At 41.3% G+C, this 25,718-nt stretch overlaps 3 protein-coding genes across 3 annotated transcripts; 2 read left to right on the top strand and 1 right to left on the bottom strand.

Moving 5' to 3' along the window:
* Positions 1-662: 662 nt before the first annotated feature.
* On the bottom strand, positions 663-4,823 carry LOC311119112 (uncharacterized protein). The gene is made up of 7 exons (XM_084193854.1): positions 4,722-4,823; positions 3,945-4,090; positions 3,632-3,733; positions 3,312-3,407; positions 2,602-2,884; positions 2,226-2,334; positions 663-2,093 (listed from the first exon to the last, which is right to left on the bottom strand). Exons 2-7 carry the CDS (start codon positions 4,079-4,081, stop codon positions 1,171-1,173), a joined length of 1,650 nt encoding a protein of 549 aa, XP_084049980.1. The 5' UTR covers positions 4,082-4,090; positions 4,722-4,823; the 3' UTR covers positions 663-1,170.
* Positions 4,824-14,195: 9,372 nt separating this feature from the next.
* Positions 14,196-17,890, top strand: LOC311119115 (heme oxygenase 2-like). Its single transcript, XM_084193857.1, has 7 exons — positions 14,196-14,302; positions 14,859-14,976; positions 15,314-15,481; positions 15,805-15,939; positions 16,201-16,389; positions 16,770-16,899; positions 17,151-17,890. Exons 1-7 carry the CDS (start codon positions 14,202-14,204, stop codon positions 17,276-17,278), a joined length of 969 nt encoding a protein of 322 aa, XP_084049983.1. The 5' UTR covers positions 14,196-14,201; the 3' UTR covers positions 17,279-17,890.
* Positions 17,891-20,248: 2,358 nt separating this feature from the next.
* LOC311119130 (4-aminobutyrate aminotransferase, mitochondrial-like) lies at positions 20,249-25,450 on the top strand (the record flags this gene model as incomplete). The annotated part of the gene is made up of 14 exons (XM_084193877.1): positions 20,249-20,424; positions 20,978-21,007; positions 21,259-21,376; positions 21,519-21,568; positions 21,654-21,734; positions 21,976-22,068; positions 22,163-22,225; positions 22,330-22,393; positions 22,555-22,703; positions 22,963-23,100; positions 23,450-23,617; positions 23,796-23,942; positions 24,115-24,226; positions 25,329-25,450. Exons 1-14 carry the CDS (start codon positions 20,392-20,394, stop codon positions 25,448-25,450), a joined length of 1,368 nt encoding a protein of 455 aa, XP_084050003.1. The 5' UTR covers positions 20,249-20,391.
* Positions 25,451-25,718: the final 268 nt, after the last annotated feature.

The following is a 25,718-nucleotide window of genomic DNA, read 5'->3' as shown; positions in this document are numbered from 1 at the left end:
TGTACTTGCTCTTCCCCATTTATTGGAAACCTGGACTATTGAACATTATAATAAACCTGTTAAAACTTCTCTGGCTTGGTGTACTTGTCTGCATTTGGGTTCTATCCAGTTAAATCATAACACTGGGGACTCTATATGTTGAGCCAGGGTGTGTAGATTCCATGTGTTTATGTTCTGTGTGGGAGTTCTAGTTGTTGCTTTTCTATGTTGGCCAGAGTGGCTCCCAATCAGAGGCAACGAGTGTCAGCTGTTGCTGGTTGTCTCTGATTGGGAGCCATATTTAAACAGTCTGTTTCCCTTAGTGTTTGTGGGATCTTGTTTCCGTTTGGTTTGTTTCCGTGTTACCGTAGGACGTCACGATATCGTTTATTGTTTTGTTGTTCATATTATCACTAAAGATAATAAAGTTTAAGTATGTTTGCAACTAACGCTGCGCATTGGTCTACTCCATACGACGATCGTGACACTCCCCTCTGATTCATTATGATCTAAAAGGCTAAACTGATCCTATATAAGCACTCCTACTCTGACTCATTGTGAATATGGGCCCTGATTTTGGGACAATATGTAAAATAATCAGTAGAAAAACAGAGTAATATCCTTGACTATCCTGACCTCTACTGGGTGGTCAGACAGTTAGTAGACAGACTGAATGGAGAGAGTTCTCGATTAATAATCAGCTTTATTCAACTCATTCAAATGGCCATTACAGTCAACAAATTGTTAATAATTGCCTCTCACTTACATCTACATTTACATCATTTAGCAGACTTCACTTTCTGTTTAAATCCAGCTTGTCAAACATCAATAAATCAATAATGTAGTTTTAAACTGAAGCATTTAAAGAGTTAACCTTGATTTCCATTACAGTGACTTACAGTAGAAATCACTCCATGGCATCCAGAGATTAGACAAGAAGCCCCGCTCCCCCTTTGGTAATTCTCCATAACACAAAGTGCAGATTTCTCTAAACACCAGGTTTTCATGGGAGATATGTTCTTAAAGAATACATAAAACCACTTCTAACAATTAATCAATGAACGTATTGATCAACAATTGATCAATTAACTTTTAATAATTTTCATCTGTAAACTTGTTTTGTTTTCAGAGGTCACCCTGCTCTACAAAGAGATGATGCATGGAGACTCCCTAATGTTCAGATTAGTATCATTAAAGGACAATTAAGATGATCATTGTGATCACCGTTACTCCTACATACATTTTTGAGCCTGAGACTTTCACTGCCAGATCATCAATGGCCTTCCTCCCTTCATCTTCCCTCTCTTTTCTCTCTTCAGTCTCCCTCTTTTTCCCCTCCTCCTCTCTTATCGTTGCTATGGCTGCATCCCTCTTTCTAACCTCCTCCTCTCTTATCGTTGCTATGGCTGCATCCCTCTTTCTAACCTCCTCCTCTCTTATCGTTGCTATGGCTGCATCCCTCTTTCTAACCTCCTGTTCTAGTATCTTTCTCAGAGCCTTCTCCCTCCTCCCGATCTCCTCTTCCCTCCGGGTCAAGATGTTTGTCACATGATAGTATCCCCTATTCTCATTCAATAATCCATTTATCTTCTCCAGCAGCTCTGTGACCTGAGTGAGCTCATTCTTGTCTTTGTTATAGAAGACATGATGTCTGCCACCACACATACTGAGGAGTTTTAGGGGATCACTGTTGTCCATTAGATACTCCTCCACTGGTTTCCCTTCTAGCTGGTCTCCACCAGTGAACAGCACCATGGTGTATTTAAGGGCCTCCTCCCCAAAGTTCTCCTTCATCCATTTGACAGTATTCTTCTCCTCTTCTGTGCACCAATTGCACAGCCTGATCACTAGCAGGAAGACGTGAGGTGTTGAGATGTTGATGCATTCAGCTACTTTACCTGCAACTTCCTCAGACGGCAACACATCTGGGGTGTTAATCATAGTTATGTTATTTCGGCCCACAACAGCATCTTGTTCCTCACACTCTGACCCATACAAAGGTGAAGCCTCCATTTTAAATGCCTCTCTCCCCAGGATGGTGTTTCCTGCTGCTCTCTTCTCTGATCCAGTCTTCCCCAGCAGAACAATCCGTTGCTGAAATCCCACCTCAGACCCTGCAGAGATGCATGCGGGGCATTTAAAAGAGGTTTTAAAATGGTAAAAGTTAAAATGTTAAATTGAATAAGTGAAAAATATTAATACTGGGACAGAACGAGAAATAAAGAAATAACCATGAATAAACTCACCGTGTACAGAGACACACAGGTGTGTATAACACACAAGTCCTACCAGGACAAGTACCAGTATGAGAATCCCCAGAAGACTGGAAAAGAAGGCTGTTTTCCATGAGCAGACCTACGAAGGAGAGTCATGTAAGTACATCATGTACTGTAGGTCACTATTAGGATTGCTAATTTTTGGTAACTTTTCCCAAATTCACAGGAAATTCCAGAAATCTTGGTTGGAAGATTCCCGGAATAAGGAGGAAATAAGGAGGAAATCCGGAATCCTCATTTCTGGAAAACTGGGGAATTTAAGGAAAGTTACCGTCATTTTGCAACCCTAGTCAATACCTTTCTTGACCATTTCTATCAGGGGACCAAATAGACATTTCACACAAACCTGAGTCGCAGTTTGTTCTGTTCCAACATACGTTTCATGGACGTGATCGTCTACATTTGGAATGGTTTTCCATCCTTCAGTGGCCTCCACCAATGTGTGTTTCATCAGTCCTGGGGCCTGGTAGTGGTCTCTAACATGGTTCTCACAGAAAGTAGCCTTGCAATCCTCGCAGAACTTCACAGCTTTGTCACTGCGCTGCATACATATGGTACAGTCCAGTCTGGTACGATGTACTATTCTCCTATCTTGCATCTGGCCTAAAGCAGGGTCCTCAAAGGTAGGGCTGTAGAAAGGTTAAAGCTGAATGAAGCCACCCGTTACATGCAAGTTTATTTGATAGGGTAATTTTACTCATTAAGGGTTTAGAACACATGCATGTCCATAGCAAAGGATTAACAGCATTTCATTTGACATTGTATTTTTTTTTTACATTTGAGTGACTCACAGGAGCAATTAGGGTTAATTGTGCCCTTGCTCAAGGGCACATCGACAGATTGGTCGCTGGATTCGAACCAGCAACCTTTTGGTTACTGGCCCAGCTATCTGCCACCCCATCATGGTACAGGATAGTAAATAAGACAGCATTCAGTACTATGAACAACAAACACTTTTACACTATAAGAAATCAATAAATAGCTCAGGCTAGGCTTCCTCATAACACCAAAACAAAGGTGTATATCTGGTTTACATTATGGGCTTACATACTGTACCTCTGATTTATATGAAGACCAGATCCATTTAAATCAACCTCACTGTCTGTTGAGCCGACTGTAAACACTGAGCACTCTGTCTTCACCTGCTGGCTCCTAGCAACAACAGAGCAAGAGAGAGACTGAAGACCAGGGTCTGAAATGTTTGTCAAAAGTGGTTGGATCTCTAAAAAGTAATCTTGTCTAGTTAATGTTAATTTTTTTCAGGAGAGTAGAAGTTTGCAGGTCAGTTTGTGAGCCAACTCTGTTATTAAAGTACAACAAAACAAAGAGGTTTGGATGAATGTTTTACATCAATATTTCAGAAGACAGTGTCTCACCATTTCACAGATGTAAGGATTCCACTGTTGAATGTTATTGGTTGACGCATGGACCGATCACTATCCATGTTGTAAGACACTGGTGTTTTTTTACTTCCTTCCCTGATACAAACACAATAACATTTTCAACTCCAGCTTGAGTTAAAAGCCTACTTTATTTGGACATAACTGTTCATATTTATAATGGAATACAATCACAAAACATGCAATTTTATAGCTCAAATGTTGTTCTAAAATGGCTAGTTTTTCTTTCACATAATTAAATTGGTAACACTTTCCTGACTATAGATATTTCATAGGATACTCCTCTTACCTCGTTTCATCAGAGCTCATGTTATCAGTTACTTGGGTTGCCAGCATTTTATCCGTTTCCCCTGGCACAGAACCCCTATTTTCTTTATCTCTATCTCTTGGCAAATCAATTGCTTGGTAATCAGGATTGGCAGCCATTTTATGATGCTAGAATAGAAAGTACAACAATGGGCACACACACAAACAAGACTGAAAATGTGAGTTGTAGATCTGTCACTCCCATTGAAAGCACGTCTGAGAAGCGGTAGATGCGTTCTATGTGCGTATGTTTCTATGTTTCCCGTCCTTAAGTTTCATTTTTGGGTCTTTTAACTTTCGGTTTTGTACACAAGCTTCAAATAGCTAAAAATACTATATTTTGAGTTATTGAAAATTTGTTTCACAGCGTTTTATAATGGTACAATGGATAGCTTGTTTTGTCACATAAACTGAAATAAGAGAACCATTAGAATTTCAGCAACCAGAGCAATTTCTACATAGCTACTTTTGACAAGTTAACAGTATTTGTCAATGTTTTGTTAATACCTTTTCGAGTTGAAAAAGTAAGACAATTATTCTAGAGTGATTGCAATTTGATTCAACAACTTTATAAAGTACAATTAGGTTGTGCTTCGGTGATGAAATGTCAGTTCCTTATGTTATAAAAAACATTTTACGAAGACAAATCTGTTTATTCACTTTCTCTAACATTTCATTAACGTTCCAAAAAGCAAAATACGCTCAGAGCTTGTTTTTGTGAGAAATCTTTTAGAAATAACAAAATCGACATCCATCTTACCTCTATATTGTTTTATGTCCTGCGGATAAGAGAAGAAAGATGACGAGTTCAACGGGAAAGTGAGCCTGTCAGCTAGCCGACCTGCACCAGCCTAGCTAATGCAATGCAATTTTCCTGATTTCTCCAAGTATGGGTGGTTGTGTAAAAAAAAAAAGGACGGCCTCTCAATCTCTTCTTCTTTGGTATCATAGCGTTTGCATTGTGCGGGACTGTGTGTTCAATCATGTTACATTTAGTGATACAAAATAAAAAAGGAAGAAAAATAAAATAACAATTTGTACCAACTAACTAACCAGTTAGTTGTTTTTCCCCCCCTATACAGCACTATTTCATAAAAATACAAATAAAAAACACCATAAAATAAAATACTTTGACCCTACCATGCCACGGACCTGGGAGGACTGGACACCACAACTAAACACACCCTGTAACTCTTCTGAAGTAAAATCTTGTATACCCAAATACTTATCTGCAGCTGCCACCACAGCATCTATTTTCTGTGATTTACATTCCATTTCTGCAGTGCAGTGGATAACCATTGCTATGAACGCTAAGCCAACCTTACTGAAGCATATATCACTCATTGGCCTATCCCTCTGTGCTGGCACAGATCTACTACTCACAGGTATCATCTCAGGATCCCTCACCATTGACCCATCCTCCGCTACTTTCTTCACTGCCTCAGCATACGACACCTCTGACTCTGGCCACACTGCAGTAGATTTGGCACAAAAGCTCTAACAGGATAACTGATACAGTATATACCAGTGGAGGCTACTCAGAGGAGGAAGGGGAGGACCATCCTTTTAGATAAAACTATACTGAATATATTAACATGTCATCAAATAATTGATTAAAACACACTGTTTTGCAATACAGGTCTACAGTAGCTTCAACGGCACTCTGTAGGGTAGCACCATGGTGTAGCCGGAGGACAGCTAGTTTCTGTCCTCCTCGGGGTACATTAGCTTCAATACAAAACCTAGGAGGCTCATGGTTCTCACCTCCTTCCATAGACTTACACAGTAATTATGCCAACTTCCGGAGGACGTCCTCCAACCTATCAGAGCTCTTGCAGCATGAACTGACATTTTGTCCACCCAATGAATAATAATATGCCATTTAGCAGACGCTTTTATCCAAAGCGACTTACAGTCATGCGTGCATACATTTTATTTTCATTTTTTGTGTGTATGGGTAGTGGGATCGAACCCACTACCTTGGCATTACAAGCGCCGTGCTCTACCAGCTGAGCTACAGAGGACCACAATCTAGTACTGGAAGCATAAGCTACAGATAGCTAGCACTGCAGTGCATAAAATCTGGTGAGTCGTTGACTCAAAGAGAGAGAAAGACAATAGTTGAACATTTGTGAACAAATTCATTTCTTCAAAAATTAAGGAGAAGCAAGAGAGTGAGGGAGAGAGAGAGCTAGCTACAGTGGGGGGAAAAAGTATTTAGTCAGCCACCAATTGTGCAAGTTCTCCCACTTAAAAAGATGAGAGAGGCCTGTAATTTTCATCATAGGTACACGTCAACTATGACAGACAAATTGAGAAAAAGAAATCCAGAAAATCACATTGTAGGATTTTTAATGAATTTATTTGCAAATTATGGTGGAAAATAAGTATTTGGTCACCTACAAACAAGCAAGATTTCTGGCTCTCACAGACCTGTAACTTATTCTTTAAGAGGCTCCTCTGTCCTCCACTCGTTACCTGTATTAATGGCACCTGTTTGAACTTGTTATCAGTATAAAAGACACCTGTCCACAACCTCAAACAGTCACACTCCAAACACCACTATGGCCAAGACCAAAGAGCTGTCAAAGGACACCAGAAACAAAATTGTAGACCTGCACCAGGCTTGGAAGACTGAATCTGCAATAGGTAAGCAGCTTGGTTTGAAGAAATCAACTGTGGGAGCAATTATTAGGAAATGGAAGACATACAAGACCACTGATAATCTCCCTCGATCTGGGGCTCCATGCAAGATCTCACCCCGTGGGGTCAAAATGATCACAAGAACGGTGAGCAAAAATCCCAGAACCACACGGGGGGACCTAGTGAATGACCTGCAGAGAGCTGGGACCAAAGTAACAAAGCCTACCATCAGTAACACACTACGTCGCCAGGGACTCAAATCCTGCAGTGCCAGACGTGTCCCCCTGCTTAAGCCAGTACATGTCCAGGCCCGTCTGAAGTTTGCTAGAGTGCATTTGGATGATCCAGAAGAGGATTGGGAGAATGTCATATGGTCAGATGAAACCAAAATATAACTTTTTGGTAAAAACTCAACTCGTCGTGTTTGGAGGACAAAGAATGCTGAGTTGCATCCAAAGAACACCATACCTACTGTGAAGCATGGGGGTGGAAACATCATGCTTTGGGGCTGTTTTTCTGCAAAGGGACCAGGACGACTGATCCGTGTAAAGGAAAGAATGAATGGGGCCATGTATCGTGAGATTTTGAGTGAAAACCTCCTTCCATCAGCAAGGGCATTGAAGATGAAACGTGGCTGTGTCTTTCAGCATGACAATGATCCCAAACACACCGCCCGGGCAACGAAGAAGTGGCTTCGTAAGAAGCATTTCAAGGTCCTGGAGTGGCCTAGCCAGTCTCCAGATCTCAACCCCATAGAAAATCTTTGGAGGGAGTTGAAAGTCTATGTTGCCCAGCGACAGCCCCAAAACATCACTGCTCTAGAGGAGATCTGCATGGAGGAGGGTGTGAAAACCTTGTGAAGACTTACAGAAAACGTTTGACCTGTGTCATTGCCAACAAAGGGTATATAACAAAGTATTGAGAAACTTTTGTTATTGACCAAATACTTATTTTCCACCATAATTTGCAAATAACTTCATAAAAAATCCTACAATGTAATCTTCTGGATTTTTTTTTCTCATTTTGTCTGTCATAGTTGACGTGTACCTATGATGAAAATTACAGGCCTCTCTCATCTTTTTAAGTGGGAGAACTTGCACAATTGGTGGCTGACTGAATACTTTTTTTCCCCACTGTATATTTTATAGTCTTTTTTTTCACTTTCACTTACTTAGCTAGCTAGCTACACCCGGATCAAATAGAGAGGGACGCTATGTTAGCTAGCTGGCTATGGCTATCCAACACTGAAACTCTTCCAAGTCAAGGTAAGCTTTTGGTTTTATACATTTATTGCCACCGGGGCCCGCCGGTGTAACTGCTAAACTGCTTGCTGACTGATTGTAGCGGGTTTACTAATACGTTAGTTCTATTAGCTATGTTGACTATGACGTTAGATAATATGGTGACAACGATGTAGGCTGTGTGTAGCGGTTAGTGGATATGATATGAAGGTTTGGCTTGGAAAGGTTTTTTCGCCAGATCACAGACAGTTGAAGTGTTGTGCACTGAAGTCCACAAGCAAAGGGAAAAGATGAGAAAGGAGGAGAGCGCATAGATGCGAGAAGGAATTACAACAAGCAAAGAGATCATACTGTTTGTATGTGGCTGCTATGAAAGTGAACTGTATTTGCGTGTAATCAGGGGTGTATTCATTCTGCCGATTCTGTTGAAAAAAAATTCTTTAAACGGAAGCAAACGAAACGGGATTAACATACCTGAATTTGTCCAAAATAAATTATATTTTCCAACTGATGGACTAATGATTACACCCTAGATCAGCTAGATGCAGGCAAGAGTGTGCAAGGCGTTATTCAATGTGTCTATGTCTGCCACCTTGATTGCTAAAAATGATCTTTACCTGTGCCCCTACGTTGTAAACTTTCATTCATAGGCTAGGTTGTAGCAACCTCATGATGGCTATAGGGATCATTTGAGTGTCATGTAGTAGCCTAAACCTATAGATGTTACATTGAAATGGGTGAGTGGAATATGAATGACAGTCATCCAATATGCTGTAATAGAAATAAGGCCATGCTCATGAAAACAAACATTGTCCTTCCTCATCTTAAAGGCACCATATCCTCCAACCATAATAGCGCTTGTTGAAGGGAGATAAAAGAAAGACCTGTTTAATGAATGTCAGTCTTTCAGCTTCAGTTTAACATCGATCCTAATAAATATTGTTATAATACCAATTGAATTAAATCATTTTAGAATTGTGTAATATTATTTAAATCTTGTGTTGAGATAGTGGGGAAAACTGTGCAGGTTACAAGAGCGCTGCTTCCCCCACTGATTCGATTCTGGGATGATGGGGAAAGCAAAATAATTAACAACATTACATTTCATAATGGTGGGAGCAAGTTTGGCAGCCAAATATAACCATTTTGATGTCAATATTACGGCTCCTAACTTACATACTCCGATACAGTTGAAAAGGAGGGGAGGAGATATGATGCAAGGAATCGAGGAAAGATGAATTGAGATTTTATGTCCTCTCTCTCCCTCTGTTCTGTTCTAATTACCTCTCCATTCCCCTTCCTTACCTGGTGGTGAGGTAATGCAGGGTTCGGCATTCTCCTCCCAGGCTCACTGTGAATAAAATGAGAATATAAATGTGGGACACATGGATGATTATGCACATAGTAACTACATTTAGCTTGGTCCTAGAAACACGAGCAATGGACATTAGACCGGTGGAAATGTGTCCTTTGGTCTGGAGTCCAAATTGGAGATTTTTGGTTCCAACCACCGTGGCTTTGTGAGACGTGGTGTGAGTGAACGGATGATCTCTGCATGTGTATTTCGCACTGTAAAGCATGGAGGAGGAGGTGTTATGGTGTGGGGGTGCTTTGCTGGTGACACTGTCTGTGATTTATTTAGAATTCAAGGCACACTTAACCAGCATGGCTACCATAGCATTCTGCAGCGATACGCCATCCAATCTGGTTTGGGCTTAGTGGGACTATCATTTGTTTTTCAACAAGACAATGACCCAACACACCTCCAGGCTGTGTAAGGGCTATTTTACCAAGAAGGAGAGTGATGGAGTGCTGCATTAAATGACCTGGCCTCAACTATCCCCCGACCTCAAACCAATTGAGATGGTTTGGGATGAGACGGACGGCAGAGTGAAGGAAAAGCAGCCAACAAGTGCTCAGAATATGTGGGAACTCCTTCAAAACTGTTGAAAAAGCATTCCAGGTGAAGCTGGTTAAGAGAATGCCAAGAGTGTGCAAAGCTGTCGTCAAGGCAAAGGGTGGCTATTTGAAGAATCTCAAATATAAATATTTATCTTGATTTGTTTAACACTTTTTTGGTTACTACATGATTCCATATGTGTTATTTCATAGTTTTGATGTCTTCACTATTATTCTACAATGTAGAAAATAGTAACAAATAAAGAAAAACCATTGAATGAGTAGGTGTGTCCAAACTTTTGACTGGTACTGTATATTTCAAAACAAATACTCTTAGACTTTTACCCAAGTACTATTTTACTGGGTGACTTTCATTGTTTTCTTGAGTCATTTTCTATTAAGGTATCTTTATTACCCGTTATTTGGGATAGATTGATCTTTAGCGTTTCTTACTCTTGACATAACAAAACCTTGGTTTTCTATATATTACTTCGTCATTGGCCTGATTACACCGGTAATCAAGGAAGATTTAACCATTTTGTGACGCTAGAATAATGTAGACAACGTTGGTTAGTGAACGCACAAGCACACACACGAAGAACATCAACAAAAAGCCACAGCTACTGAAATTAGTCATTTGAATTCAAACTATTTCACAGTATGTACGTATTATTTTCAAAGGAAGTGCTACTCAGGGCACAATTTTTTTTGTTTTTTTGTTTAACCTCAACAAAACCTTATATCTCAGATAGTTCTAGCTCGGTCAAATTGTCTCACCTTTAGCAGAATGTTTCTTCAATTAATTTTAAATCTTTCCAATCATTCAATTGAGGAAAATCTGCATGTCTAAGGAGCTAAAGTTAGTAATGTTATGCTTTCACTCCAACCAATGCTAGTTTAGACAGTATCATTGGTACAAATGCGCTACATTGTGGAATAGGTGATAAGAATAATGAATTGAGGGTTGTGCTGCCTTCTGGAAAAAGGACCGACAGTTTCCCTCCTCTGATGATATGAACTTGGTTTTGAGGCCTTGAAACATAAACCTGATATTAACTTGGTAATGTCACTGCAAAATGTATTGATCCATTTATTCATGTGTGGTATCTGAGGAATTTATGACTTTTCTAATGGTTTCAAATGGTTTTAGAGGATGTTGACTAAGCTTAAAGGGAGCATCTGGGGAGGAGTTCTATAGGGGCATCCTAAAGCTGAGGAAGTCTGTTAGGTGGCCTCCTGGGATTGGTCGGTAGGAAAAACCACCCATATTATGTTACATAGGGCATAGGATATAAATACCACAGTTAAGACAAAGGAGGACAGAATAATCATATTTGAGATGGGGCGATTATTCTCCAGATATCGGTAGATTGATGCTGGAATACTCTGATATAATAAACCTTTATGATCAAAGTACAGCGTCAGCGGATTTCCTTGGTCTCACAGCATAATTAGCAACGTTTTCTCGACACCACACATGCTTTGCTATTGGTATTGTCAAAGTTGCGTCAATTCAAATCTGGTATTAGGAACAAAAGAGGTCAACACGACTTCTAAGATATACTAGTTATTTTAATTAATGCAAAAACCTTCAATGGTAAATATGATGTTTCGTATATACGGGCTCTCTGAGATACCTCGCAGGGCACCCCAGAGAACTAACCCATTGTTCTGGGTTCTTGCTCAAATACTCTTACAGAGGGAGTTTCCCACCTCTCTGCTGACCAATTAGAGTAGAGACTTGAGCGTGGTTTAAACTTACTCAGTCAATCCGTTGATGCATCTCTGTTACCAGGCATATGTCCATATCATAACAACCTGTCATAGTGAGAAGAGCCAGCTCCCTTAGACACCATTCCTACGTCCAAGGAAGGTTCAGAGATCACAAAGAACCAGTATATTCCAGCATCTGGAGACACAAATCCCTATCTCCCTTTACCCCCTAAAACAGCTCTTCACATCAATCACAGCCTGCCAGGTGTCACAACCTACATTAGCCCAGTCAGGAATGCATTCTTTCTAAGTTAGTCATCCCATCAATCCAATTATTAGAAAATACTATTTTCAAAATAGAACCCAACAGTATTTAAAAGAAATTGGAAAGGAACTGGTCCAAACAACAATTAACCGCAGCTGTGAAAATAAATTACAACATGGCTACATGATCTCTGCGAATGGAGATAATAGCTGTATCCAACTGCATCACACCCATTAGAATTCTCTGTTTACAGTACGTTTTTGATTCAATCTAGCTGTTCAATTTCTGTGTCCTCTTGTATCATCGTGTGCTTCGAGTCTGCCTTTCTGTTATGGCAAGCAATCTGGTTGGCTGGCGTGACTCAACACACGCCTCCTTTGCATGAACACAGTCTACTGCACTCTCTGCGGCTGATATCTACTACTGTACCTACCATCAAGGTAAACAAATAATCAATATATGTTCAGTTGTCATAAAAGATAGAGCTAGATATAAGTTTACGAATGTACCTATGCGCAACCGAGAATTCGTGCAAATATAATTTTAGTGTAATGGAATTGACGTTAGACTCACGGCTATGTGAGTGAGTTTTGTAACTGTCCGATAGTGTACTGTCGCTCATGGCAGGCGATGTTTTGCCAGCACGTAGACAGGTCAAATAGAGAAGTATATGATCATTTGTGAAGTTGTTGCATATATGCTATTTGTATTGATACTCTACTGTAGCCTACGGTGCGTTGTATGGATATTTGGTTTTATTATTAATTCTGCACTGTTGAGGAGGAGCTGCAAGTTAGCATTCTGTGCATGTGACCAATGTTTTGATTTGATGTATTATAAGTTATTGAAATATCTACTGTTGGTGAACACAAAATTAAAAGAGGAAGAACAAAACCAACGACGCTAGACAGAGAGGAATTTGCTTAAGCAAAAGGCAGTTTATTAAAACAGAGATAGCTGGTACTGTTCAAGCTACATGCATGGACCCATTCAATTGCCTCTTATGGAGACAGTTGAGAAGGGGTCATAAAAAAGAGTTACAGCATTACTTTATACAATGTAACATAGAGGAAGGGGTCCTTCTTCTAGTCCCTTGATTGATTCCCGAGGCGTAGGAGGCGGGTCTGCTCTGTCCAGAGCAGATACCCCATTGGTGCACGGCAGAGTCCTCTGCCCTTGGCACCCGACCAGTAGAGGGGGGGGGGGGTTGAGAATGAGTGTGCGTCCACATTGAGATGTCTGTGTGTGTCCAGGGAACTCCTGAGGAGTATCTGTTGTTTATGGCCGGAGGTGGGGGTGTTGTCTATTATCACATTCCTAGGCCATTTGGTGATAAGATAAGGTTTTCTCTGTCCTTTTGTTCTCTGACCTTTTGCTCTCTGACCTGGCACAGCATTTATTGAAAACAGGCTCCAAATGGGTCTTACAGAACATTTTAGTCAGACCAATCTATAACAAATTATTTTTACTACGACACTACATTTTATGATATTTTGTAGATTGCATGTTTATGTATATATCTATGTAAATATACAATTCTTAGCCTACTGTCACGCCCTGGCTCTGGGGACTCTGAAATGTTGAGCCAGGGTGTGGATTTTCTATGTTTAGTTTTCACTGTGTAGCTTCTATGTTGTGTTTTCTATGTTTTGGTTTCTGTTCTAGATCGTATAGATCTATGTTGGGCAGGGTGGTTCCCAATCAGAGGCAGCTGTTGCTCGTTGTCTCTGATTGGGAGCCATACTTAGGTAGGCTGTTTTCATCTGTTCTTTGTGGGATCTTGTTCCTTTTGGTTTGTTAGTACCGTTGGACTTCACGTATCGTTTGTTGTTTTGTTTATTGTGTGTACACTTAATAAAATAAGATGTACGAGTATCACGCTGCGCCTTGGTCCTCCTCCTTCGACGATCGTGACACCTACTCATTCAGAAATATATGTTATGGGTCTGAATGGAACCTGTAACTTTCTGTTGGCCTATCCAAAATAAAGATATGTCTGAACATAATAATAGCACTGTAATACACTACCCCTTTTGTCAGAGGGTCATGTGTGTCAGTACTTTTGACCACAGGAGCACACCAGAGCTACTGTGGTCAGGACCTCATTTAATGGGTTCTGTCTCATCCCTCTATCATCATACCAATGCTCTCTTGTTGTTTCACCTCCTCAGAGAAGCAAAACACAGACAGACAGACAGACGGACGGATGGACAGCCAACCAACCAGACAGACAGCCAACCAGCCAGCCAGACAGACAGACATACAGACAGACGGACAGCCAACCAGCCAGACAGGTAGTCAGACGGACTGCCAACCAACAAGCCAGACGGACGGACAGCATACCAGACAGATAGACAGACATACAGACAGACGGACAGCCAACCAGCCAGACAGGTAGTCAGACGGACTGCCAACCAACAAGCCAGACGGACGGACAGCATACCAGACAGACAGACAGCCAGACAGACAGACCAGCAAGATGCCTGCAGAGAATGTACCAGAACCGACAAAGACCAACGGTGTGACGAATGGGGGGGGGGAGATCATCACTGAAGTAGAGGATGAGGAGGACGATCTCAGGTACTGAGGAGTAGTAGCCTATTGATTAGGATTGCCTATCACCCCTTTTAATCTATTCAATGTCAAATTATGGATAATGATTTAGGGTTATTGGTGAGGTGGTCAGGGAAAACTTGGGGCCTTAATAACAACAATTGGAAATTATAAGAAATATTGAGTGACCTTTTTCATTAGCCTGGTCCTAGATCTTTTGCACTCTTGACAATTCGTTGTCAAGTTTGGTATGATAATGAGTAACAAGGAGTTGGTATGATAATGAGTAACAAGGAGTTGGTATGATAATGAGTAACAAGGAGTTGGTATGATAATGAGTAACAAGGAGTTGGCATGATGGTATATAAACATAGGCTATGTTTGCATGCTCTTAGCAGTGAATAGTTTTCACCTGTTCTTTGTATCTGTTTCACTCCATGTCTTCCCCAACCTGCATAGTGATATAGGACTTCATTATTTTATGACCAAGAGTGTCAGCTTGCATGTCTTTACCTGTGAATGATTTCATATTTTTTACTATGTGTCTGTCTGTTGTTCCTCCATCGGTTCTTCACCTCCCCAGTCCAGATGACCTGTCAGAGTTGCTAGCAGAGGGAACAAAGGAGTCCCACGACAGAGCAGAGAACTGCCAGTTTGTGAAAGACTTCCTCAGGGGACGCATCCAAAGAGAACTGTTTAAGGTCAGTCTGTAGGGCTGGGCAAGAATGGGTTAACTGACAGGCCCAGACAAACCATCTTACACATTGACCCCTGCTCAAATTCATTTAAACTATTCATTTATTCAGTCAATTGGTTGAGTTGGATTAGAACGCAGCATTGAAATAGTGCTACTGTATATGTAATATTAGCATATTTCACTTGATGCCTTAGTCAGTTCTATTCCTGAATAGACTAGAACTGAACTGAATATGACCTGCATTTCTCTCTTCCTGTGAGTTAATAGTTCACCTCTCTCTCTCTCTCTCCTACCCTCTCTATCTCCCTCTCTCTCCCCCTCCACTCCACTCCTCTCTCCAGCGGGGCACAGCTGCCCTCTACTTTGTGTATACTGCCATGGAGGAGGAGATAGAGAGGAACAGGGACCACCCCCAGTTTGCCCCCATCTACTTCCCCACTGAGCTGCACCGACGTGAGGCTCTGGCCCAAGACCTGGACTACTTCTATGGAGAAGACTGGGAGAACCAGGTGCAGCCAGAAGAGGGCGGGCCCCGGTCACCCCTCTGAGCCAGGTTCCTATCTGGTGCCTGGTTCACACTATAGGGCTGACCCGAACCGCACTGTGCTGGTAGTGCACAGTTACAGTAACTATGGTGGAAGTGTAACCAGGCCAACCCAGTACAGCTCGGCTTGACTTGGTTTGACCTTATAGTGTGAATCAGTCTTCGGTTTCTTCCTTCTAGGGAGTTTATTTCTAGCCTATGTGCCTCTGCTTCTGCTTCTGCTTGCTCATTGGGGTCTAGGCTGGGTAACTTTGATTGATTAAGTGAATTATTGATTGATTGAACCAGGTCACCTGCTCCCCGGGCACCCAGCCATACGTAGACCGCATCCACGAAGTGGGACGTGAATACCCGGTCCTGCTGGTGGCCCACTCCTACACCCGCTACATGGGTGACCTCTCTGGGGGTCAGATCCTTAAGAAGGTACATAAAATGGTTTATTTCACACTTATATCGATACAACTGCCACAATGATGCACTTGGGCAGTTTACAATACAGAAACTGAATTGCAGTCCACAATAACGTTTATATGACATTGTATTAGCTTTGAGATAAGGTTTATACTCAACAAAACATGATTTCAGTTCATCTTTAAAATAATAAAAACATTTTAAACATATCAGTGTAAGCATTTTCCAATTGATTCTAATTCATTCATTCTAATTAACCCTATTCTAATGAAGGTGGCACAGCGGGCGCTGAAGCTGCCCTCTAGTGGCGAGGGGCTGCACTTCTACCAGTTTGAGGGCATCCACAGCGCCAAGGCCTTTAAACAGCTGTACAGGAGCAGGATGAACGAGCTGGAGATGGACCAGGAGACCAAGGAGAGGATCATAGCCGAGTCTAACCTGGCCTTCAAGTTCAACATGGAGGTAAGATATTATTGATTAGGGTGGATTTCATTAGCCTCGTTCGACCAGTCTGATCTCGCAAACTTACATTCTGTTTCGCTTCACACGGTTTAGTCAGGATGGTGGATCAGGCTATGATTTCATGATGCTAGTAGTGATCTACCACATATAGTACTGACATATGTTAGGTATCCTAACAGCTGTCTTGTGGTTAACGTAACAGCTGTTTTGAGCTTGAAGAACACTGATATGAAGCCATAACACTTGATAAGGGTAATATAAATGATGTGAAAGGGTTTGGGAACATGGTTAGTCCTTTTAAACATCACACTCATAAAATGTATGCCGAAATTTGTCGTGTGATGCTGATTTAATGTTGTTGGATATTTACCTGTCCCCAGGTGTTCACAGAGCTGGAGGAGGTAGGGAAGAACATCAAGGAGGAGGTGTTGGACGCAGGGTTCCCAGGACATGGTCATGGGGACATGGTCGGAGACGTTAACAAGTGCCCTTACTACGCTGCCAAAATGGGTAAACTGCCTGCCGGAACTTCTCACACTTTAAGATCTCCTTTTTCTGTGTTTGGCATCAATTAGACATGTCAAGTCATATGACAACACATTTGGTACTAACAGTAGGAACAGAATGAAGTCACAATGCCAACTTTCACTCAATATTGGTCATAGACATTAAAATATGTACGACTGAATTATTATCCTTCTCTTTCTTCTCCTCCCCCTCCTCCCCCTCCTCTTCCTCCTCTTCCTCCTCTCGCTCTCTAGTGGCCAGTGGCAACACTAACTTTGCCTGTCAGTTAGCCATGCTGCTGCTGAGGCATCCTGCTGGTCAGATGGTTTTGGCCAGCTGGGCGGCTGCTGTCGCCGGATTGGCTGCCTGGTACCTCATGTGATCTATCACGGACAGATTCAGCCAATCATATGTTTTAAAGGACGGAAGACTCAACAAGGAAAGGGTGGACTTTTGGAGGAGAATGGCCAAGCTTTGTCTACATTTAGGAACTTCTGCCCTCCCTCAATCCTTTTCATCCTTTGTTTCTCTCACTCCCTTCGTTGCTGTGTTGATACCACCTGGTTGTTGTAGTAATTATGTTACTGTAACCTTGTGGGGTATGAACCAGTCTTTTATGAATCTTTTCACTGCCTACTTGCAGATTATCTTATTCATAATGTCCTCTTCAGTACTTATCATCTGCATTATTCTGCGTATCAACTCTGAAAAGTTACATTGTTCAAGTTTCATTTATGTCTGTAAGTGTGTATTTAAACTATACTGTACTTGCAGTACAGTGTATTGTAGGCATATATTTATGCTGTAAATGTTGCAAAGATTTTAATCTTGTAATTATGTAATTTCAATACCTGTCCACTGTATGCAATGCTGATAAAAAAAACATGTTGACAAATGTGTTTTATCACGCTTTTGTATTCCAAGAGATGTAATGGGAATGTTGCCTATGTCAAACTGTAGACAAGAATGTACTACACATAGAAGCTTTAGCCGGGGAAGGTTTTTGTCTATAATGCCTTAATAAAGATAAGTTAAAGTCACAGTTACGTCTCAATGGTGAGTTTTCATGCCATAATAATAATCCAAATTAATCATGTTAATCCAAATTAATCTGTCGTTCCAATGTATACCAACAGGTATGCTTAACGTTTGAAATTTAGGAAAACTGGACATTTCTGGATGTAAGAATCTTGACCTCAGCAATTAATGATTACATGAAACCCACCCACCCTCACCTGTCATAGAAGTCCTCTTATAAAAATAAGTTAATCTAAAACCGACCTATTTTGATCCATCCTGTGTCTGCAATAATTACTGTCATGGCCTGACCTGACCCTGTACTGTCCAGGAGAGCAGTCTTGGAAGGAAAACATTACTAGTCAATGATAGTGGTGTGTGGTATACTGGATGATTCAGCATTTGTCCCCCACCACTTCTCTAAATGGCTGTGGTTGAGATATAAAAGACTGCTGTGGAGTAAGGACGATGGTATACAGTATTGTGGTTCCACCTCCATCATATTTTCACACTTCCACACAGTGAGTGTTTCCGTTACATTTTAAACTATTGAGCATTTTTATGTGTGTCAAGTCAACCAGCATCATTTGATATGAATATTCAATTTTGAAGACTATACTGTATGTGTGATAACCTATAAAATATTGGTATTTTTTTATTGGTATTTATGTGTCAAGAAAATATGAAAATCAACTATTTTTTGGTTGCATTCTTCATTCTTGCTACAGCTACAGTGGTAGCTGAGGAGCATGGCCACCAGTATTCTAAGCCGCCATCTTGCGTCCTCTCTGAGACCCAGCCTTGGGTTGTCTGCTTCAGGTAAGAGGAGAGAAACTTGTATATTATTATTATTTTTTTATCTTTATTTTAACAGGGAAAAACAGACTGAGACCTGGATCTCTTTAATGGCTGTGCCCTGTGTAAACATGTTGACATGTACAGTTTTAGACATACAGACAAGAACATTTCAAACATACAAAACAAAAACACAATTCAACAGAAACAATCACAGACAACATCATATTGATCCTCCATAACATTTTTTAAATGGGCAAGGGACATCAGAGTGTCTAACTTAAGTTGGATCTGCAGTTTGTTCCATAAATAAGGTGCAAAGGAACTGAAGGCAGTCCTACCCAACTCTGTGGAGACCACAGGAGTCTCTAATGTAATCCACATCTGTGATCTGGTTTTAAAATTAGTATATCTAGTGGAAATTAATGATGATATATATGGAGGTAGTTTTAAAAGAAGTGCTTTATAAATAAACAAGAGAGCATGTTGCTCTCGCCTCACAGATAGAGAGGCCCAACTCACATGTTGATATAGGAAACAGTGATGAGTTTTGTAACTATCACCCGTGATAAACCTGAGTGCACAATGGAAAATAGCATCCAGTGGTTTTAATGTGTTTGCCGATGCATGCATATAGATCATATCACCATAATCTAAAACGGACATAAACTTATCATAGTAGATCTATCATTGTTGGTCCATAGGACTGAAAATGGATGAATGCAACAACCATGTCTCTGTCACTAACAAATTCAGTCATGGGTGGTAACTCTACAATTTACTCAAAAGGCAAGGCACTCTGGGAAATATTTAAATTAGGCTTTACACTAAGCAGTGTGTTAATTTAACACTGTTCCGGTGTATATATGGGTCCACAGACTCCACACTTTCAGTGTTGATTTAACACTCAGTGTATATTTAAAAAATGTACACTGGAGAATTTGCTGTGTAGTGATAGGTAATGCTGGCGTCTCACATGCTAATTACAGAAAGATAGTACATATTTAACATTATGGTAATAACTAATAAGTTGAACACAATGACAATTATAAGAAAGGAGATTGTGGAATGTCTGAGTTTCTGAATGCATAACTACATTATGTTGGATGTTAATTTTATCACGCTGTTGCAGGAGAACTTTCCTGCAATGCAGGAAATGTAAAACTTGTAGTGTATTTGAGGTTTTTAAAAACTTCTGAAGTTCGTAATTTCCACTTTGAAATTTCAGACTTGATTTTCCCTTACATAAAATGTATCAAAGTCCTACAAAAATGTCCATGAATTATCCTGTTGCTGCAGGATTATTTTCCTGCAGTAGCATACTGACTCAAATTAAGATCCTACATCTGTACTTTCTGTCAGTCAAACAAGCCTCATGTCTTTGACCCCTACTGGCCATTCAACTCGCCAGAACCAGACACAACTGGAAAACACAGTTGATCATTAATGCCCACCTCTGCACTCTCCTCATGTTCCCACTCATTCCATATTAATATCTAGCTTCCTATTTGTGATTTGCTGTACTGTCTTGTGACTTCCCTCTGATTGGATGTGTTTTTGGTGTTGGCACAAAACTTTATAACTCAAATAACCCATAGAATCTCGTTCACATTTTCCATAGGATACCGCCATCAACAAACAACAGGTAAAAGAGTTGAGGAAGTTGAGTTTGATGGTCCTTGTATGAAGACTGAGGTTCCAGGGCCCAGATCTAAGGTAACTCAATATGAACTCTCAACCATGCCACAGCTAGGACCAGATCTACTACGTTTATCGCACTTTTGCAAAGGCAAGAAAAGTGACACTCTTAAAGCCAGTTTTATTGGATTGTTTTTCATTCCCGTATGGAAAAAACAAGTGCAAGCTATGCACTACTGCAAATGCTTAGTAAATCTGTCCCTCACTATAATGTGCCAACTGTGTAGCAGTAAAAGTATTGTTGTCTGTTAGTTTACTCCAATCAGGGTAGGAGGGGTGGTAGGGGGAACAAACTATACATATATACAGTACCAGACAAAAGTTTGGACACACCTACTCATTCAAGGGTTTTTCTTTATTTTTACTATTTTTTATATTGTAGAATAATAGTGAAGACATCAAAACTATGAAATAACACATATGGAATCATGTCGGAACCAAAAAACTGTTAAACAAATCTTCAAATAGCCACCATTTGCCTTGATGACAGTTTTGCAAACTCTTGGCATTGGACATGGTTGTTTCTTAAGTACTGGTAGTATCCATTCATCTCTACTGTTGTTTTCTACAGATCCTAGCACGACAACTGGATGGGATTCAGGTTAGAAACGCACATAGCACGGCACTCAGATTTATATGATATAATATAAATGAAATGTCATGTCACTGGTAAAGGACTAAAAGAGAGGTGGTGAAGAGATCCACATCATGAAACACCTAGTTTATTCTCCTTGACCTCCTCTGTCCACAAGTCATATCATATCGGATTTGTATGATGATTCATGTGCAATGGCACCAGTGAAGATAGCCTCTTCTCTGTCCCCATTTGAACGTCTCTGTCCCCCTCTACAGAGTGTGGTCCAGGTGAACTTCTTCTGTGACTATGAGGAGAGTAAAGGTAACTACCTGGTGGACGTGGATGGGAACCGCATGCTGGATGTCTTCACCCAGATCGCATCCATACCCATAGGTGGGTATTCTATTCTATAGGACCCGGAGTTGTTCCTGGTCAGGTCACGTGGTCAGGAAGATCTCTTGGCCACAAGGATGAGTCAAAGCACTGAAAGACCCAAATACTTCAAATGTGAGTTTTTCCTCTCTGCGATTTCCAGGATACAATCACCCAGCACTCACAAAAGTCATGATGGATCCGAAGAATATGGTAAGCAGCAAAGTTGATCTTGAGAATTGAAAAACATTAGATTTGCCATTGATAACGTGTAACTATTTTCTACAATCTGTATCAGGGAACGTTTGTCAACCGACCAGCTCTTGGGATGATGCCACCAGAGCAATTCTCTGAGAAGCTTGTCAACGGCCTGATGGCAGTAAGTTTGATTTCAAATACACCTCGGAATATAACATCACAGTCTGTATAACACAATTACTAACCATGCATACATTTTCAAGACATATCAGTACACAGAGGACCACATTGGAAATATGTGTTGTATGATACTGTAATGTTTTATCCCCTGGACTTTGTACTTTATCAACTGATTCAAACCCAACAATAAATGGAGCTCAAGTGCTTACATGACTGGTGCGCTTCCTCCATTTGTCCACTAGGTGGCGCCCAAGGGCTTCAGCAGGGTACAGACCATGTCCTGCGGATCCTGCTCCAATGAGAACGCTTACAAAGCCATCTTCATCTGGTACAGAGTAAGGGCAGGACCATGGATAGTAACGCATTTATAAAGTGTATATTAAATATGGGCTTTATATATAGCAGGCTTTTATTCTATGTATTTCTTAGAACAAGATGAGAGGAACTCCGGAACCAACTCCCGAGGAAGTAAGAACCAGTGTCATCAACCAGGTAGGTTACTCACACTCCATCACAACTCTCCTGTTTGTAATTGAACCTTTTGTTATATAGGGCCAGCAATTTCTCAGTCTGGTGTTCTCTTGTTCTTTTTCCAGGTTCCTGGCTGCCCTGACCTGACTCTTCTGTCCTTCATGGGCGGATTTCACGGAAGAACTCTGGGTAAGACTTGAATATGTACTTACATAGTAATTACTTAGGCGTATACAGTCTGACTAGGGTACTGAGTGGGTACACAAAGTACTTCCAACTGGGATGTAGGTAATTGCAATGCCATACATAGGTTTTAGAGCCACGTAATATAAAGTCTCCTATTCTCCCAGGCTGCCTGGCCACCACTCACACCAAGGCCATCCAGAAGCTCGACGTGCCGTCTTTTGACTGGCCCATCGCCCCCTTCCCCCAGCTGAGGTACCCCCTGGACCAGTTCGAGAGGGAGAACGCACAGGAGGAGGCCCGTTGCCTGGAGGAGGTCTGAGTCTCTCTCTCTAGATACAGTATAATTTCTTCCTAATCTGCCCATCCAACTGACTCTCATCCATCTAACTTTCATCCATCCCTTTGACTCATCCCTCATTCCTACTCATCTTCCAACTCTTTTCATCCATCTGAAACTCATCCTTCTTTTTTTTTAAATTTTTCCATCTGAACTATCCTTTCTTTCTTTCTTCCCCCGACCCTCATTCTTGCCTCTATTCCTCTCATCCCTTGTTCAATCCCTCCCATCTCAGGCGGAGGACCTGATAGTGAAGTGGAATCAGAAGGGTCGGCACGTGGCAGGGGTGGTGATCGAGCCAATCCAGGCAGAGGGAGGGGATAACCACGCCTCCTTCGACTTCTACAGGAAGCTCAGGGAAATCACCAAGAAGGTACAGTAAGGATCCTTACTGGTTATAGACAGAGTACAGATCATCTGTATGGATATGAATCATACTGATAGTAACTTATTTGATTCTCTTGATTGTTAGTGAAAATGATCAAAATAGTAGATATTGAGTAGGATTCGTTTGATTGAGACTTGGTATAAGCCACCTACCAAGGTGTGTTTTGTCAAGTAATTATCTAAATACATTGACTGGTATATAATATGAAGCTATCAAGGTACACTCATCTAGAAATCAGTCCTGTACTGTGTAAGTACATTTTAACTAGTATTCTTATTACACAGGTCTCTAGTCATTTCAACCTACTGACCGTTGACCTCTGTGTGTCCGTCAGCATGGCTGTGCCTTCCTAGTGGATGAGGTGCAGACAGGGAGCGGGTCTACGGGGAAATTCTGGGCCCACGAGCACTGGGGATTGGACGACCCCGCTGACATCGTCTCCTTCAGCAAGAAGATGTTGACAGGAGGGTACTACCAGAAAGACGGCTTTCAGCCTGACAAGGTAGTGTGCGTGTGGTACTTTTGTATCAACCTTTTTACCGTATTTTCTTTATTTTCTGCTCTCTTCTTCTTTTCTCCTCTTCTTCTCTCCTCCTCTCTTCTTATTCTCTCCTCTCTTTCTCTTCTTCTCTCCTCTCTTCTTCTCTCTTCTTCTCTCCTCTCTTTCTCTTCTTCTCCAGCCGTTCAGGATCTTCAACACGTGGCTTGGAGACCACACTAAGAACCTGTTGCTGACAGAGGTCATAAAGGTCATCAAGACAGAGAACCTGCTGGACCAGGCCAAGAGGTCAGGCAAGGTCATGCTGGAGGGACTCTACGACCTACAGGTGAGTTAGGGTCAAAGGTTAGGAGTCACTGTTAGTGGAGTGAAGAATGGTCACTGTTTAATATGTACTGTATTTGTGTTATAAGTAGAGGGAGAGTGGTCGTTTGTAGTTTGTGTGTATGTTTTGTGTATGTGTAACATAGCATGCATCACCCCGCTCCTCTCTCTTCCAGGATAAGTACCCCCACCTGCTCAGTAGAGCGAGGGGCATCGGGACGTTCTGTGCCATCGATGTTAAGGATGAAGACACACGCAACAGCCTCATCCTCAAGGCCAGGAATAAGGGTAAGAGTCTTAGCATGTAGCACTGGCCAGGTATAAGGGTAGGACTCTCAGCATGTAGGATGTGATGAATCATCTAGGCCAGGAATAAGGGCAGGACTCTCAGCATGTAGGATGTGATGAATCCTCTAGGCCAGGAATAAGGGTAGGACTCTCAGCATGTAGGATGTGATGAATCATCTAGGCCAGGAATAAGGGTAGGACTCTCAGCATGTAGGATGTGATGAATCCTCTAGGCCAGGAATAAGGGTAGGACTCTCAGCATGTAGGATGTGATGAATCCTCTAGGCCAGGAATAAGGGTAGGACTCTCAGCATGTAGGATGTGATGAATCCTCTAAATCAAATCAAATTGTATTTGCCACATGCGCCAAATACAACAGGTGTAGACCTTACAGTGAAATGCTTACTTACAAGCCCTTAACCAACAATGCAGTTTTAAGAAAAAAAGTGAAGTAAAAAATAGATAGGTACAAAATAATTAAAGAGCAGCAGTAAAATAAAAGAACAGTAGGGAGGCTATATACAGGGGGTACCGGTACAGAGTCAATGTGCGGGGGCACAGGTTAGTCCAGGTAATTGAGGTAATATGTACATGTGGGTAGAGTTAAAGTGACTATGCATAGATAATAAACAGAGTAGCAGCAGCGTAAAAGAGGGGGTGGGGTGGGGTAAGACTCTTAGTATGTAGGATGTGATGAATCCTCTAGGCCAGGAATAAGGGTATGACTCTTAGCGTAGTCCCCTGTAGCTCAGTTGGTAGAGCATGGCACTTGCAACGCCAGGGTTGTGGGTTCGTTTCCCACGGGGGGCCAGTATGAAAATGTATGCACTCACTAACTGTAAGTCGCTCTGGATAAGAGCGTCTGCTAAATGACTAAAATGTAAATGTAATTAATAAACTAAAAGAATAACAAGACTATCAATTTAGCAAGATTATCAAATTATTCAAGGGTATGCTGGACAATATACAGCATAAGAATCTTTACTAGCTTAGTATTGATAAGGTACATCCATATCACTTACATTCAATAGTACTATCAAGTGAATCGTTGAATTGTTAGTAAAGAATGAATACTATTTATGGCGTTGTTTTGTTGTTCCAGGTGTGGTTCTAGGGGGCTGTGGAACCCAGTCTATCCGGTTCCGACCAGCTCTAGTGTTCAAGGAACACCATGCTCATCTCTTCCTGGATATCTTTAATGACGCTATCGCTGAGCTCAAGTAGAGAGTCTACACAGGAATCCATGGAGGCCCTGCTCAAACAGACCCATACACTGTCAATCTGCATTAAAGAGGTTGACTCTCCTCCAACAAATGTATTTATAAAACCCTTTTTACATCAGCAGATGTCACAAAGTGCTTATACAGAAACCCAGCCTAAAACTCCAAAGAGCAAGCAATGCAAATGTAATAGCACGGTGGCTAGGAAAAACTCCCTAGAAAGGCTGGAACCTCGGAAGACACCAAGAGGAACCAGTCCTCTTCTGGCTGTG

This window comes from Coregonus lavaretus (assembly GCF_964263955.1).
Source record: "Coregonus lavaretus genome assembly, contig: HAP1_SCAFFOLD_408, whole genome shotgun sequence".
Lineage (NCBI taxonomy): Eukaryota > Metazoa > Chordata > Actinopteri > Salmoniformes > Salmonidae > Coregonus > Coregonus lavaretus.
This window is presented reverse-complemented; position numbering and strand designations above follow the sequence as displayed.

Excerpts from the sequence above, each read along its gene's own strand:
- LOC311119112 (XM_084193854.1), bottom strand. The coding sequence starts at position 4,081 with ATGGCTGCCAATCCTGATTACCAAGCAATTGATTTGCCAAGAGATAGA. Across the intron at positions 3,408-3,631 it reads ATCCTTACATCTGTGAAATG|GAGCCAGCAGGTGAAGACAG; the intron begins GTGAGACACTGT and ends TGTTGTTGCTAG. Across the intron at positions 2,885-3,311 it reads GGTCTTCATATAAATCAGAG|CCCTACCTTTGAGGACCCTG; the intron begins GTACAGTATGTA and ends ACCTTTCTACAG.
- LOC311119115 (XM_084193857.1), top strand. The coding sequence starts at position 14,202 with ATGCCTGCAGAGAATGTACCAGAACCGACAAAGACCAACGGTGTGACG. Across the intron at positions 15,940-16,200 it reads GGGGTCAGATCCTTAAGAAG|GTGGCACAGCGGGCGCTGAA; the intron begins GTACATAAAATG and ends ATTCTAATGAAG. Across the intron at positions 16,390-16,769 it reads CCTTCAAGTTCAACATGGAG|GTGTTCACAGAGCTGGAGGA; the intron begins GTAAGATATTAT and ends ACCTGTCCCCAG.